General features: G+C 40.7%; 1 protein-coding gene and 1 long non-coding RNA gene across 2 annotated transcripts in view; both read right to left on the bottom strand.

Moving 5' to 3' along the window:
• The window catches only part of LOC149132940 (uncharacterized), a 389,921-nt gene that overhangs the window by 360,820 nt on the left and 12,248 nt on the right, over positions 1–16,853 (bottom strand). The window lies entirely within an intron of this gene.
• On the bottom strand, positions 168–8,248 carry LOC149132941 (uncharacterized). Its single transcript, XM_089360678.1, has 2 exons — positions 6,668–8,248; positions 168–461 (listed from the first exon to the last, which is right to left on the bottom strand). Exon 1 carries the CDS (start codon positions 8,119–8,121, stop codon positions 6,883–6,885), a length of 1,239 nt encoding a protein of 412 aa, XP_089216804.1. The 5' UTR covers positions 8,122–8,248; the 3' UTR covers positions 168–461; positions 6,668–6,882.

Below are 16,853 nucleotides of genomic sequence, written 5' to 3'. Positions count from 1 at the left end.
GAAAATTGTGTGGGACTTTGAATTATGAAAAAAAAAACTGGCTATACAGCAATAAAAAAAGGCGAAGTATGTGATTTTCACTCGCCGAAACCTTGGAATTCTTTATAGGAGCAGACATGGCTGTGTGGCAAGAAGCTTGCTTCCCAGCCAAATCGTTCCTGATTCAGTCCCACTGAGTGGTACCTTGGGCAAGTGTTTTCTTCTATAGCCTTGGGCAGATACATGCTTTGTGAGTGGATTTCGTTGACGGAAATTGAAAGAAACTCGTCGTATATATGTATGGATATCTGTGTGTATGCCTGTGTTTGTTACCCCATCAACGTTTGACAACCGATGCTGGTATGTTTCTGTCACGGTAACTTAGCGGTTCAGCAGAAACTATCGCAAGAAAAGTACTGTGGTCCAAAGATTCAACTAAAAGTTCTTCAAGGCGGTGCACCAGCATGGCCACAGTCTAATGGCTGAAACGATTAAAAGATAAAAGGCAAAAGGTGTTATTTAGAAATTGATAATATAATATATATGGTTTACAGCTAATAATGTGGAGTCAGTTATTGAAGTGTTGCGCCGTCCCTTATAAACAGACGGTATTGCGAGAGAATGTTGCTCAACACCTCTGTATTTATTTTCTTCTGCTTAGTTACATGTTTGCTACACGTAAAAAAAATCTAAACAAGGCCTCCTAGTCAAGGTCATTTCTCTTTTTCTTTTTTTTTCCAGCATTGGGTATCCATTACTAAAATATCTAAAGCGTACATACACTTTTTTATATGGTGGTGTATATTTGAAATTTGACAGCTATTGCGATATTTTCCACAGATAATCCAGTGGCGGTTGCGTTGATTAGTTGAGTCGCGGCCGAGATTAGACGTCTATTCCACACTAGATCCAAATGTGATATGCCGTAAATTATATATTGTATTTGAATTTTATTCTTTTAACCTTCCTTTTAATTTATTTCTCTTTCTTTTTATGGTTATTTATTATTCTTTTATTCTAAATTCGTTCATTAAATTTGCCTGATTCGTTCTTCAAAAGGTACTTCACCATTAGAACACATCTTTCCAGGAAACATAGTTAATGCGATAACTGAACTAATATACTGTTTTAAAATGCCAGATTCCATGCATGTGGAAAATCTAGTTGATGTCGGCTAGCTAATGATGTTATGATATATTCCCGCAGATGCATGGAAGAGTTTATTCTCCGGATAATTTTATTTGTATAATTTGCAACTTTGAATATACTGTTTAGCTTCTCACGTAGACCATTAATATGCTATTAAATCGGTGTCCTGATACTGGATATCATGTCAAAGAAGACATGCTAACCATTTTATATATTTCTGAGCACTGCATTGAAAACTAATTTATTGCTTTGCATCTACGTTCCACAGATCTTCTGGCAAATCAACTATAAACCTAATACTGTCGGATCCATGATATTTTATTTTGTTCTGTATGTTGCTCAAATATGTTGGCGTTCGTTTTGTGTGTGTATTTTACCGAAATGTACCTGCCGGCAATGCGTATATATTTAGAGACGTACACACGCACGCACACGTACACCCGCATATGTGTAAACACACACACACACACACACAGATATATATATATATATATATATTATATATATATATATATATATATTATATATATATATATACGTAAAACATATAAACACACGTATATATGTATAGACTATGGGGACACTGTCTGGTAAGAAATGTGCTTCCCAATTACGTGGTTCCGTGTTCAAGCCTATTGCATGGGGCAGGTGTTTTTTACTATAACCTGGGACCGACCAAAGCCGTGTCAGTGGGTTTCGTAGACTTGTAGACATAAATGTATGTGTGGGTGTCTCTTTCTGCCTGTGTTTTAGCCACAACCACCACCTCATAACCGATGTTCTGTGTATTTAAATCACCGTACACGAGAGAATACGAATGAGGCTTTACAAAAATAATTACTGGAATCGATTCATTCAACTAAAAATTCTCCAAGGCTGCAGCCCAATGATTGAAGCAACTAAAACAGATAAAAGGTAAGAGACAAATGTGTGTGTGTGTACGTGCGTGTGTCTGGGTCTCTGTATATAATAGATAGAGATATATGAAAGCATGTGCATTTATATATACAAACAAACACAGACACGCTCGTCCGTCCGTCCGTCCGTGCGTGCGTGCGTGCGTGCGTGCGTGCGTGCGTGCGTGCGTGCGTGCGTGCGTGTGTGTGTGTCATCTATTCTGTTTTAATTTTTGCAACTTTTAATGTAAGCGATTATTTTTTTTTTTCGTGCACAATATGTTATAGATACTGACAAAGATTTGCTTTCCAACAACTTCAGGTAATTTGGAACAAAATTATGAACGTTTTTACACAGAGAGTGAATTTAGTAATTCGAAAATTAATGCAATCACAATAACTTCTTGTGCTATAATATATTTCAAGATCATATTTATATAAATGTCAAAGTAGAGAATACAGGAAAATAGTGGGCATATCAAATTACAGATCAACTAATTTGAACACAAGTGTAACAAACATATTTAGAAAGTTTATTTTAAAGAAGTAACGAAACTCTGATCATATAACTCGCATTAATCCAAACACATATATAAGACTGTGTGGGACACTCAACAGTTACAACAAATGAAATTGTGCTATTTCTATAAAAATAATTAAATAAATATGTGTGTGAGTGTGTGTGTTATATTGTATTATATTATATTATGTATTGACATGTCTATCAAAGATCCCACTCCGCTTCTCTTTATTTTGTGTGTGCAAGTCTCTACATGCACATGCGCGCACACAAATATGTATTTGGATGGATGGATGGATTTCTTTATTAGCCACACAGGGCTCAACACAGAGGGGACAAAATACAAATGTAGAGTTTTTCTTTTCGAGGGGGTCGAAAACAAAGCAGAAAAAAAACAAAAGTGGGGACAACGATGAAAAAAAAACATCGCAAAACGTTTGGGGTATTTACAAAAAATACGAAATAATACAAAAAATTCCCAATAAATGGGGAGGTTATCCGTGGAAAGAAAAACCTACGAAAAGACCACGGTAACCTCGGTCTTTAGCGTCACAGTTTGTTAAATAAAATTTCTTTTATTTAAGCAAGAAACGTGAGTAACTCTCTGTTTACAAAATTTTAAAACGTTTTATAGAATCATGGTCAAGGTGGCTTCGTCATTTATACGTGCCATTCTTGCTACATGTATCCATCTTTTTTCGAAACATTTGCTAGACAACACTTGCCTCTCTACTCTCACCTTCCTTTTCAAGTGATACTTGAAAAAGTTGTTGAGAGATTGACCAGAGAGGAAAGTCTTTGTCTCTAATCCTTTCAGACGCGTCCACCAGATGCATTCTTTGGCCATAGCCACAAGTACGATAAATACAGCTCTTCCTTCCCGTTTAAAGGAAGGAGGCTTGACGATATTGACGATAGACTCTGTTGATAAACCGACTCGTCCCACACGCGACAGCAGTCGTTCGACATAAGCCCACAGCTCCGAAATGGTTGGACACTGCACGAGTGCGTGCAGAACGGTTTCATCGCTCTGACCGCATCTCGAGCAGGTCGGCCCCGCATTTCGCGAGCCGTGTCTATAGAGCTTATCCCGAACGGGTAGCGCCTCTCGGTAACACTGCCAGGCCAGGGATCTCTGGAAGTTGTCCATAGGTCCCGGCCCAAAAGTCGTCCTGAACAGGCGGGTCAGGTATTCCTCGTCGACGCCCAGGTTCGCCCCGAGATCGTCGTCGTACCTGCCCTCCACTAATCCCCTATAGAATGACTTCGTTGTGATGCAGCCGCTCAAGGTCGACCCGGGACGGCAAAGTTGTTGCAGAGCAACGCGACACTCACGGTGCCATTCGCCATTCCTCGGCCTCTTTTTGATCCACGACTGCAGCTCGGTCATGGAGACGAGCTGCGGGAAAGCGCGTCGCACAAACGGCGACCACACCTGCTAACCGTCGTCTACGTAGAGCCGGAGATGTCGCAGTCTCAGCGCATGTCTGCGCATCATCAACCACGGCATGCCCAGCCCTCCTTTCAGCGGGTGTTGGCAACAAACGGATCGCCTCACCATCGGAACGCTTCCTTTCCACAAAAAGCGGAAGAGGATGCGCTCCATTTCGGTGATGGCGCGATCGGGACAAGGCACGACGGTCAGGCGGTATTCGATGACGGACGCGATGTACGCGTTCGCCACCTCCGCCCGACCTTTTAGGGACAGCTCCCTCTCGGACCATTGCCGGCAGAGAGTGGCCACCCTACTCGTTATCTCGTCCCAGTTCTTCTCCGTTTGCAGGTCCGGACCGAACCAGACTCCGAGCAACTTGACCGGACCGTCCGTCCAGCGTCCCACTACTGAGGCGCTGCCGGACGGTATGGGCTTGCTTCTCCAGGTGCCGAGCAGCAAACCCACCGACTTATCCCGGTTGATTTTCGCTCCCGTCACCGCTTCGTAGTCTTTCAGCGTCTCGCCGACAAGCTCAATGTGCTCGTGGCTAGACGCTATGACGGTGACGTCGTCCGCGTATGCCGACACGCTCGTCCCGCACCCCAGTTCTCGCGGGATGCCCCTCAGCGTCGCCAGCTTCCGCAGTAGTGGCTCGAGAGTCAATACGTACACGAGCGGCGACAGGGGGCATCCCTGACGAACCGAACGTGCAATGTCGAAGGGTCCCGATAGACGTCCATTGACGCGAACAACCGAACGGATGCCTGTGTACAAGGCAGCCATCCAGCCGCGGAAAACGGGACCGAAGCCGGCCTCTTCGAGGACCCCCTCCAAGTATCGATGGTCTACCCTATCGAAAGCTTTGGATTGATCCAAATTGATCAGTGCCCCACCCATGCCAGGTTCCTTAACTACCCTCTCTATGATGTAGCGCATCAGATGGAGGTTGTCATGGATGCTCCGGCCCGGCACGGCGCACGTCTGCTCCGTGCCGACAAGTTTCTCGATGACAAGCGCCAACCGCTTGGCTAACACCTTGGCCAAAATTTTCATGTCTGCATTGAGCAGAGTGATGGGCCTAAAGTTATCTATGGCGTCCCCCTTGTTTGGATCTTTCTTCAGCAGCGTTACCGCTCCTCGGCTCACAAAACCGGGAATGCTCCCGTTCTGCTGCCAGTTGCAGTACACGACCGCCAAGACTTCTCCAAACAAGTCTGGCATACAGTTGTAAAGCTCGTAGGGCAGACCATCCAAACCCGGAGATTTGTCCGTCGAGCAACCCGCCATCGCGTCCCTCACCTCCTCCGCCGTAATGACCCCTTCGCAGCACTCCGCGTCTCTTGCCGAGAGTCGTGGCAAGCTGTGCAGGTAGGCACTAAAGTCCACCCTGCCTTCTCGCTCGCCACTCCTCCCGAACAGTCGGGCAAAATGCCGCTGAAACGCCTCGCACATCTTGCTCGGCTCGAGCAATTCGCGCCCCTGTTCGTCTACCAGAGACCGGATGGTGGCTCTGTTACCCCGCTGCGCCTCCGCCACCCGGGCCTCTCGTGCGGCTCCAACACCTTCATTCCTCAGAGCACGCATCCTTGCCCTGACAGCACACCCTTCGTGTTTAGCATTGAAGTGTTGGTCGAGGGCCAACCTCGCTGCTAAAACGTCGGATGCGATGCCACTTCGCAATGCCTCTTCTAACTTTATCACTAGCTCCCCCTCTACTCTGTTCCTCTCTACAGCTAGTGCCCTGCTATACCTTATTGCTTCCGCCCTTACTGCTCTCTTGAGGGCAAACCACCATTTGTTGTTGACGATGGCTCCCGTCAAAGCCCTCTTTACTAACGTGCTAATCCGGTCTCTGAAAACCTGTCTCGACGGGAAAGACGCGTTTAGTTTCCAGTAACCGGGACCCTGCCTATGTGCCTTATCTAAGTCTAGCGTACACGTCACAAGTTTGTGATCCGTGTAGCTGACTATGTGGAACTGTGGACATCCTAAACTATCTCTGTCTCTTGTCCTACACACTATCCTATCTAGATACGATCTCGACGACCCAATGCGGTTGCTCCAAGTCCACGTTGGCACATTTGGGTGGTCGAGTCGGTACCTGTCAGACAACTGGAAGCGTCTGAGCAGGTATATGAGGCCTTTGCATCCCCTTCTAGTTTTGTCACTCCCCACGTAGTTTAGATGCGTGTCCAAGGTAGCATTCCAATCCCCCAGTAAAAGTAAGGGACGAGACGTTCCCAGGAATACTTCTAGACGTCGAAAGAAGTCTGACCGACCTGTTAAAGGAGGCACATAAACTGCCAGCAACCGAAAAGCGCCTCCATCGCTGCCGTCCACATCTAGGACAACCAGTCTACCCTCCGGGTCCGTAAATATCGTCTTTACTTGGAGATCCAGACTCTTGCGAAAAAGAACCGCCGTGCCACTACCGCCCATCCTCGGCAGACAGGGAGAAAAATAAATGTTAAACTGTCCGCCAAACATGGATTTTAGGGCCCGCGGTTCATGGAGGCTGGTCTCACTAATGGCTATGATATCCAAATTGTGTGACTTGATGTCATTTAAGAGGTACCCTTGTTTCCAAGGGGACCCTAAGCCACGCACATTCACACAACCAATCTTCACCATTATTCTATTGATACGTGTGCTTTAAAGCACAAAACAAAAGAACAGAAAGTTACTTACCGTTAGAAAATTTTGTTTCCTCCTTGGATTTTTCACCAAGGAGGCTATTGTACAATTTCTTGCACAAATATTTCTGGAATCCCCCTACCGAGTTGGGGTAGAGGGATTTTATTGTGTTGTGTAATGCTGGTGTTACATGAATAATTTTAATGTGTTTTGGCGGTGTTGTACGTGGGTGGTTGTTGGTTTTGATATCGTTATTTGTGATGTTTGTTTTAGAGTTGATGTAATTCATCAACTCTGTGTTTGTAATGTCTATTGCTGTTAGCATTGTTTTTTTTTATATTACTATTGGTGTTAGTAGTATTTTCGGGAGATGTGAATCTCCCTGCTTTGTTTGTGTTTGCATTTTGTTTTGTTTTCTTCTTACTGCGCTTTCTCTTTCCTTTCGTAGCTATTTTCCACTCCTCCCCACTCTCTTCATCGGATGATGGGAGATCTGAGGAGTCAGAAAGAGGTAACGGCAAATTTTGTGCGTCTGTGTGTGTTTCTGTGAATGTTTGTGTTGCTGTTTTTATTGATGTTGGCTGCTTGTTATTTATGTGTGGTGTATGTGATATGGGGGAGGGAGAGGCAGTCTTGGAATTTTCTTTTTTTTCTTCTGTTTTTGCAGTTTCTGTTGTCTTTTCTGTTGTGGTTATTGCTGATATTTCTGTTGTTGTTTTTTGCGTTGCTGGTGGTGTTGGTAGTAAGGTTTTTCTGTTGGGGGTATTTGGTAGTTGCTTCTGTTGTTGTTGTTGTTGTTTAGCGGCCAGAGAGCAGTCCTTTTTCAGATGTGCTTCGCTGTTGCATAGGTAACAGCGAGGTCGCCTGCCCTCTACCACCACATACAGCTTGTGGTCCTCTGCCAATCTAATGTTTGGAGGAATTTTCTGTGAAGCCTCCTCCGTGATGTGGAGAAGGATTTCCAGATTTTTCCCTCCCCAGTTCTTTTCCTCTCCGACCGTAATCTCCAAAATATCTGCCTCCTCCATTTCCAGGCACACGGCCGATATCAGCCATTGGGTGTCCACCTCCGATGGCACATTTTTTATCATAACTTTGGTCACTCTCTGTCCTAGATAACTCGGTATCATTACCAAGTCATCTGTGCGGAGAGAGAGTGTCGAAAATTGTTTAGCTAAATTTTCATCCAGAAATCTCACTTGCACCGTTCCAAATTTTCTTCCCCAGGTGACATGATTCTGATAAGGCCAAATTTTTCTGAGACAAACTTCAATTTTATCTGTGCTAATATTTTCTACACGTCTGGTTTTTGTGTTTACCAGTTTATAAATGATGCACTTTTTATTTTTCATTTCTATAATATCTTTTGGTATGTTTATTCTGACATCATCTCCTTCTTTCGTAAGAAGGGATTTTGTGTCTTTTATTTGTTTTTGTGTGAATGTCACTATTGTTCTTTTTTCCTTTAGAGCATTTGCGAAATTTGTTTTTGTTGTGCTGGCGGACATGTTCTTCTGGATATTTTTGTTTATGTTGGTGTATATACTGCCTGGTTCAAAGGTGGTGGTAGTGGCAGCAGAGTTTGTTGAACAGGTGATGGTGTCATTGCTGACAGCCGATAACTTTACTTCCTTGTTGTTGCTGTTGTTGTTGTTGTCGTTGGTGGTGGTGATGATGGCGTCAGCAGCAATGGTGCTTACGTCAGAGACATTTGTGACGGTTTTTACGCATGGTTTTGTAACCTTAGTTACAGTTTTGTTTTTGTTGTTGGTGTTGGTGTTGGTGGTGGTGAGAGGGCTGTTAGTAGCTGTAATTACCGTCTTTGTGACGTTTACAGAAACTGCGTTCCTGTCACTGTGTGAGTACGCGCTATTCTGTTCTTTTTTCTCTTCTGGCATCTGAAGCCTCGGGAAATGCTTGTCAAAAGAACAAGACAAGCGTTCCAAAATTATGTTTCTCGACATTTTTCAAATGTCAAGAAGGAAATTTTTGTATTTTGCTAGGGCCGAAACTGCCCCTGGGGGCCAATTCCTGCCCTTGAAAATACACACAAATGAAACCTAGGTGCTTCGCAACAAAATTATTTAAAAATACCAACAAAATGTGGACAGTAAATGGTCAAATAAACGTTTACCTTCGCAGCCGATGTGACAGCACGTCCGTGAGAAGAGACAGACAGACAGACAGACAGATAGGTAGGTAGTCCTACACATCGACATAGATAAATGCAAGGCAACTAAACAAAACTCGTCGCACATAACGAATAGATTGCCACAGAAGATGGAAACATTTCTGTGGTTTTATCTAAAGTGATATAAACATTAGTTTATTGGTTTCTTTATTTTCATGTTAGTGCCATTTATGACTTTTTTACGTAACAGCCACCGCAACATCGATATCAGAATCTTCATCGTAATTACATCGGCATAGCCGCCATTATCACCACCATTACCATCATCATAATCGTGATCGCCATCGTCGTCGTCCTTATCATCATCATCAACAACACCATCCTATCGATCATCATCTCGAAAAGATGAAGACACATTATGATACTTCTCGCTTTCACTTGTGAGTCGATTGCTGTCATCATCATGAAAGTTATCATCCTGCTTTCTTTCCTCAAGTTCGATCGTTATTGGAATCAATAAAAAAACATGGGAGAATGGAAAATGTTTTTGTAATGTTAATTTTAACGAATATTGATCCTACACTATGTTGTCATTAACAACAAGACATGTGGCTGTTGTAAGATAGATCGCTGTTCGATAAACTAATAATGCGACTGTCATCACGCAATATTGTTGTTTTATTCATGAGTTCTTTCCCTCTATGGATAATTATATATGAAAACAGTCATTAAAGTTATCACACACGCGCATATACACAAGCAAACAGACGCACGAATAAACACATACCGAAACATATACGTAGGCTAACAGATACACATAAAAACACGAATTTATCCCGTTTACACTGCCTAAGATTTAACAATTCATTGCTATATATAGGATGAAGCGAGTGCTTTTTTCGTCTGGCAAACATGAGGCCAGTCCTTAAAATGCCTACCATCATGCACTAACTGTAGACATTCTGACAAGTTAATTGAAGATTATTTAACGTGAAACGTGATTGTACAGTAAGAAAGCCTCAATATAACTATATTCTTTTAAAGAAAGCATCACGTATATATTAGACCTTATCCACAGTTCCTTTACGGCACCAGGTACTTGAAAATCACTGTTTTATGCACCTGTAGACATGTTAGGGAATATTTGCTACTAATGATCCTTCTGCATATACCGACAGGGAATAGAAAGTGTGCCAATAGCCAGCTGGAGGAGATGTTCTCCTGGGGCTACAAGCTACAGTAGCATTCGCCCTTAAGGGTTAGCCGCATTTAAGTGGCAAATATACTTCACGTTGTCGTGCTGCTACTGTTTATACCTCGTTCAGAGATTTATTATATATATATATATATATATATATATATATATATATATATATATATATATATATAGATATATATATATATATATATGCATTTTTTCAATACGTAACCACATCTGAATCACTGGTGATTTTTTTTCCTCCGTCATCCTTTCCTCTATTTCTGAAGAAGAGATTTGCTCGAAACGTTAAATCTTCTTTCTTTCCTTTCCTGAGCGTCAACATTGAATGAATATTCATTCGTCATATCAAGCGTTCTAGAATGCAAGTAAGTTTATGAAAGCAAGTAAAGCCCCGGAACCAGATAGCATCCCATGCGTGTGGTAGCAACATCGCGGACTGCCGCTGCAGACTAGTGTTCGACTCATTTCTAAAGATGGGGTTGCTTGTCAGGTCTCAACTGACCTGAGATACAGATATCATCAGTATATTCAAGAAGAGAGATAGAAAATCCTGCGGAAGCTATCGCGGTTTCTCGATACTTCCTCCTGTAGGAAAGATCTTTGCTCGAACACACTTCAACCGTCTTGAAATCATCCCAGTAACAGTCGTTCCAGAATTCCAGTATGTTCTTCGAGCATCCTGTTAAAACAGATATAATTTCCTCTGTCGGAGATATCGAAGAGGAGTGACTAACAACATACGCCACTTTTCTTTGCCTTCTATGACCTGGAAAAGGCTTTTGACAGTGTAACAATATCAGCCATATGGATGGTATTTGAATGTTTCCAATGTTGTGAGCTTTTTGCTTTCCAGATCAACGCCCTGCACGATGGTATGGCTGGACATACTTTTCATCTCGCTCCTACACTTTTCTCCATATACTTTGGTGCAATGGTCTATGAACTTCCTCCAGATCAACCAGGAGTGGATATCAGGTATCGCTTCAACATGGCGTTGTTTTGCTCAACGAATCTCACCAGTACCAAGCGAGTCGCAGAAGTTCATTACGCTAATGAAAAAGTGAAAGTAAGTGACCCATGCTTAGAAATGCAAGTGTCTGTCTGTAATTTCACCAATGCGTATCAATGTTTTAGTCTCACTGTAAATACCAAAGTAATTCAAGTCCTCCCCCAACCAGCCCTACATTCCGCCCTTTCGAATTTTAACATCATTTAGGGGACAGTAATGGAGCAAGTTAATCCTTTTCCAAACCTTGGAAGGTAATACCAAATATAGACTTTGCGTCATCACATCACGACCGTATCCAGCTGTTTGAACAACTGGCAAAACATAAACAAAAAATGTCATTATTTGAAAGAGAAAGAATAAGAGAGGTGGATAAACAACGCCAACGGAAAGCCAGACACCAGTAACCACGACCGACTCCGACATTAACATGTGGCCTGTCCAATCGCGTTTTATACGCAAGCATTGGACTCGTTAACGACATTCATTCGCCAGCGCCACAAGTGGTCCGAATATTCGTCCAAGAGAAGAAATCAATATTGGATTCGAGTCACGGGCCGATAATCACATCATGTATGTATGTACTGGTCATTTCAAAATGTAACCACATGTGAATCGTTGGCGATTTTCTTCCTCTGTCTTCCTTTCTATTAGACTTGCCTCTGTTTCTGAACAAGAGCGTTGCTCGAAACGTTAAACCATCTTTCTGTCCTTCCCTGAGCGTCTGCTAATACTTTACATGTACCACGTCATCGCGTTGTTGTTTTTTTGTGTTTGTTCATCTATTTTTTTGCGGGGTGGATTTCCTATGTATGTATATGGCGGTCTTCTTTGTCTTCGTCCACCAAATCTGATAACAGACTAGAATAGAAAACACTTGCTTATAAGACTGAGCCAGAACAAAGTGGCTGGAAAGCAACTCTTATCAGACAGCCACGTCTAGGCTTTAGCTTTTGTATTTAGAAAAGATTAGCTAAGCCTCGACAGATAGTTTAAGACTTTCTTTGCGTGTGTGTCTGTGTGTGTCTTTTTCGTAGACATCTTTGTTAACCTTAAATTTGAACTAGCTGTTTCCATGGATCTAATGAATGCCTCGGGTACGTTAATAAGTCCTTTAACCACCCTTGGTCTCATATAAGATGAGCTGTAAATATTTCTATTAAAATTTGAAACCTTTTCGCTAACGAGCAGTCTTTGATAACAATATATCGAATATTGTTTTCTACTCTAGGCAGAAGCCCTGAATTTTTTTGGGGGGTGGGAGGTCCCAGTACGTAACTGGTACTTAATTTATCGACCCAGAAAGGTTGAAAGGCAAGCTCGACCTCGACAGAAGTTTTTACTCAGAACGTAAAGATAGACAAAATACCACGACTAAGCATTTCACCCGGCGTGCTAACATTTCTACCAGTTCGCCGCCTTAATGTATCGAATATTACAAATTCGTCTGTAGCTACTGATGGTTATAACGTGAAAAATAAGTATTTTTAGGACACTTGTATGAAGCATTTTTTAAAGTCATTCATAGTGCGATCAATAATCTACTAAAAATTAGTGTTTATTTTAGGACACTAGTAAGAAAATAAAGCCATATGTTTGGCTTAGGAGACTGTTGTTTTATTAGAATGAATTTCTCCAACAATTCATCAGCCTGACCGTGACGTAAAAGAAGATACATCACTGTTAAAAATAATTTTGCTGTTTGATTGGATAAACCTAGAGACACCGATGAAACTCTATGATATGTATCTCATAACACAAATAATAATACTAAACCAAACACCACTTTCAGAAATGTTATATTGTTGTCTGCAGGATCCTGGATAACTTAGGAATTTCTACATATTCTAATTATAGAAGTGCAGATATACTAATTAGTCATAACTGAAATGATGGTAACACTTGCGATAATCGATTATTAGACGAATATAGATCTAATGAAACAACAGTAGACGAAGAGATTTCAAGAAGTCCATTTAGAAAGGATGCATGATTCTAATACTTGGTGTGGAATCCTTTATAAAGATGATAAAGAATGAATATTACCTGGTTTTATCCACTATTCTCTAACAGTGGAATCATCGCATATCAAAGGCCCCCCAAAAAACTTGGTGCCTATGTTCCGCTGAAACGTAGATAGTACCAATTTTTTAACTAGAATATGGTCTATTTTTGTATTTTAAAATTCCGACCATCACAATTATTTAAGAAATAGAGTATATAAAACAGACAGAAGACTAGAGAACAATAGAATACATTTGAGTATAGATGGATTAGTGGTATGACAAGGTGTGAGACGATAGGAAAGCATAAATCTGTCCCTACAGCTTCACGTTAGAAACAGCATAATTCCGATAACTTATTGAGCATGCTCTTTACTATTCTCATACAGAAAATCATAATCTAGATAGTAATGTTATGTTTTCCGACTTGTTAGTACTCGTAATTGCAACAGAACATCTCTGATGTATCCTGTAGAAGAGAAATGCACTCAAAATAATATAATATCTAAATGCATATAAGAAACAAATAATAATTTTGTACAACGAACTTGATCAAGTCGCGCAATTCTATTCAAAAACACACCTTTAATAATAATAAACATTTTCTATCTAGCTCTTTGTTAAATATGGTAGACTTCGAAATTGCATTAGTTTGCTATTGTTTCTGAAAAGAAAGACTAGCAAAAAAACAAGTCATAGATGCCAAATATGTACGAGGGGTGCTGGAAAGTTGCTGGCTTTGGGTAAAAGAAAATACAGGAGGATCAGTTAATTATGATATTATGCAACATATTCCCCTTTCAGATTCAAACACTTATTGCAGTGATCCTTCAGTTTTTCTAAGCACTGTAAAAAGAACCCAGCAGGTTGGGCCTCCAGCCAGGCTTCTTCAGCAGCGATCTCTGCCGAATCGGAGTAAGATTTCGTTCCCTTGAGATGTTTCTTCAGTTGTGGATAGAAGTGATAGTCGGAGATGGTCACGTCAGGAGAGTAGACTGGGTGGACTACCAATTCGAAGCGAAAGTTGTGTATTTTCCGTAGCACTTTATGTGCTGGGTGTACTGGTGGATTGTCTTGCAAAAAACAGGAAACCACGGCTCAGCTCTCCACGGCGTTTCTGCTCCAAAACTTCAAGCAGTTAGTCCAACAGAGACATGTAGTATTCTGCGTTGATAGAGCGACGCTTTGGGAGATATTTTATGAGAAGTGCTCCATTTTTTCCGAAACACTGAAACCAGAATCTTTCCAGCTGAAAACAGAATTTTTCCACTTGAAGCCAGAATCTTTCCATTCTGGATCTCTTGAGATGCGGTGAACCGCTGTGACACCATCCATTCATGACTGTTTGGTATGGGATCATAATGATGAAGACAAGTTTCATTCATGGTGTCTAAACGTACCATAACATCAGCCTCTCCCGCTGCAAACCGGTACAAAACCCTATTTGATGCCGCTTCTATGAAGCGCTTCTGATCTGCGTTCAGGCATTTCGTCAGCCATTTTGCGGAAAGCTTTCTCATCCAGAATGTTGTGGGTGGTGTGGCCAACTCTTTCTCGGGAATGCCCAGATTCTCAGATATGAATTTAGCTGAAATCCGGTAGTCCTCGAGAATAATGGCGTGCACAACGTTGGATTTGTTGTCTTAGGTCGCGGCAATTCGCCGTCCTGACCGGAGTTCACAGCTGACCTCGAAATTACCAGTCTTAAAGCTTGAGACCCAGATTTTCACTGTGGAGTAATATGGGTAGCCAACCATTAAGACTTCCTGCGTCTTGCCATGGATATTCGCCCCTCCTTTGCCTTGCAAAAAGAGGATTTACATAAACGCCAGTGCTATAATTTTATTAAACTCCACTGACATCATGTGTTAAAACTGTAAAAGCGAGAAAGGTATATTGTATACCATGGTACGTTTTTCATATCTTCTACTAAATAGTTGTCCTACTGCCCCATTAAACGTAACAGCTCTACCTACCCTTTCACGACATCCTTAACGGCTAGGAACTTTTCAGCGCTCCCTCGTATATTTAAGTCGTTCATGGAACTACGAAATCTATTTCCACCGATCAGTAGGTCTCTATCACTTCTATTATGTATACATTTGTATAATTTTTTAATTGATTTGAAATCATAATTTCAGTCACTTGTCTTGCTAATATTAATGCTATAATTATCTATTGAGTCTTGTCTCATGTATAATTTGTTGTAACTATTAAGTTAGTGTATTATAATATGATATTATATGATATTATATTATATTCAATAGGTAGTTGAACTTATTATTAACGTTATTAATATTCTTTTCTGCTATAGGTAATAAAGTTTTGATATTAATACTAATGTTTATAGATTTCCTTTATGTTTATTTAAATATCTTTTTGGCGTACTTGTACATAAAATGACGCAGCTCCATTGATATGTTTTGTCACTACAGATCGTTAATGCATATTATATGTCCACTCGTGTCTATGATTCTGTACTTTGAACTCCAGGTCTCTCAATGCTTCCCCAATTAATTTATTATCGATGCGGTCGTTGGATTTACTAGTAGCATAAACGTATGTACATTTTTGTTACGTTATTAACTTTACGATTCTTTACGTATAACCCTGTTTCCTCTTCCCGTTTTATTTATTTTTCAAGTCTTTTTTTATTGTCTTCAAACACTTGTCTTCCTTTATTCTCTTCAGCTACGCGTCTATTATTTTTTTACATTATCTTCATTGCTGTAGTTTCGATATTTATAGTTTTTTATTTTTATTTTCTATGATACGTACGCCTGAGTGTCTATGTGTGTGTGCGTGTGTGCGTGTGCGTGCGTGCGTGTGTGTGTGTGTGTATGTGTACGTCAGTTATATCTGCATATCTTTATGGTTTCTCTGTTACCATTGAGTTTCGTGTAACCGCTGTTATCTTTTATTTATTACTGAAGTAATTAATTTTGCTTTGTCTAGGTGTAAGTTTTGCTATGTAAGTACATTTAATTTGTTTCTTATATTTTGATGTTATCATTTGAAGATTATGATGTGCGTGTGTGAGTGTGTGTGGATGGGGTCTTATTGGAGCATGCATTATAAAAAAAGAGAAATATCATTAACTTATGTTCTGTATCTATGTCATACACACACGCATGCACACACACGCACACACATATTTATATGTGTATATATATATATACACACACATGTAATACATATTCTTATATTCTTCTTTTTAATACACTGGTTTCAGTCAGAGGCTGGGGTAATGCCGGAGCACCACCTTTAAGCGTTTTAGTGTCTCCTTTCGGTAGTTTTTTTTTTTTTTTTTTTGGTGAAGACTTGAGGTGGACGAAGTTGCCCTTCTTTGTGTCCCCTGCCGTGATGTGGGCTCATCTGGGATCTCAGATCGAAATTTGTTCAAATGCTTTTTGAATGTTTCCACATTTACACCTTGCAGATCTCTTAGGTTCATTCGCAAGATGTAAAGCAGTTCTGGTCCCTACCCTGAAACGCAAGCTGTTGCAATATTGGGTCCTCAGCTATCTATCTATCTATCTATATATATATATATATATACTTAAATATGCACACATATATCTATACATATACTCATAAACACACACTAATATAGATATACACACACACACACACACTAATATATACACACACACACACACACACACATTATATATATATATATATATATATATATATACATGCACATATGTATACATTATATATATATATATATATATATATATATGTATATAATTCGACCTCAGTAAATCGGTAAACGCTAGAGCCTCGTTTTAGTTTCTTGAGTAAAGACCTTGATATATCGCAGAAAAGGTAGGAATCGTGGATGCTTTAACCAGATAACCGAAACCTTTCGAAAT

Source organism: Octopus bimaculoides, chromosome 12 (genome assembly GCF_046866305.1).
Source record: "Octopus bimaculoides isolate indiv1 chromosome 12, ASM4686630v1, whole genome shotgun sequence".
Classification (NCBI taxonomy): domain Eukaryota; kingdom Metazoa; phylum Mollusca; class Cephalopoda; order Octopoda; family Octopodidae; genus Octopus; species Octopus bimaculoides.
The sequence above is the reverse complement of the archived record's forward strand: the minus strand, read 5'-3'. Positions and strand labels throughout refer to the sequence as shown.

What these genes read in the sequence shown, in the direction of transcription:
- LOC149132941 (XM_089360678.1), bottom strand. Translation starts at nt 8,121, where the DNA reads ATGTCCGCCAGCACAACAAAAACAAATTTCGCAAATGCTCTAAAGGAA.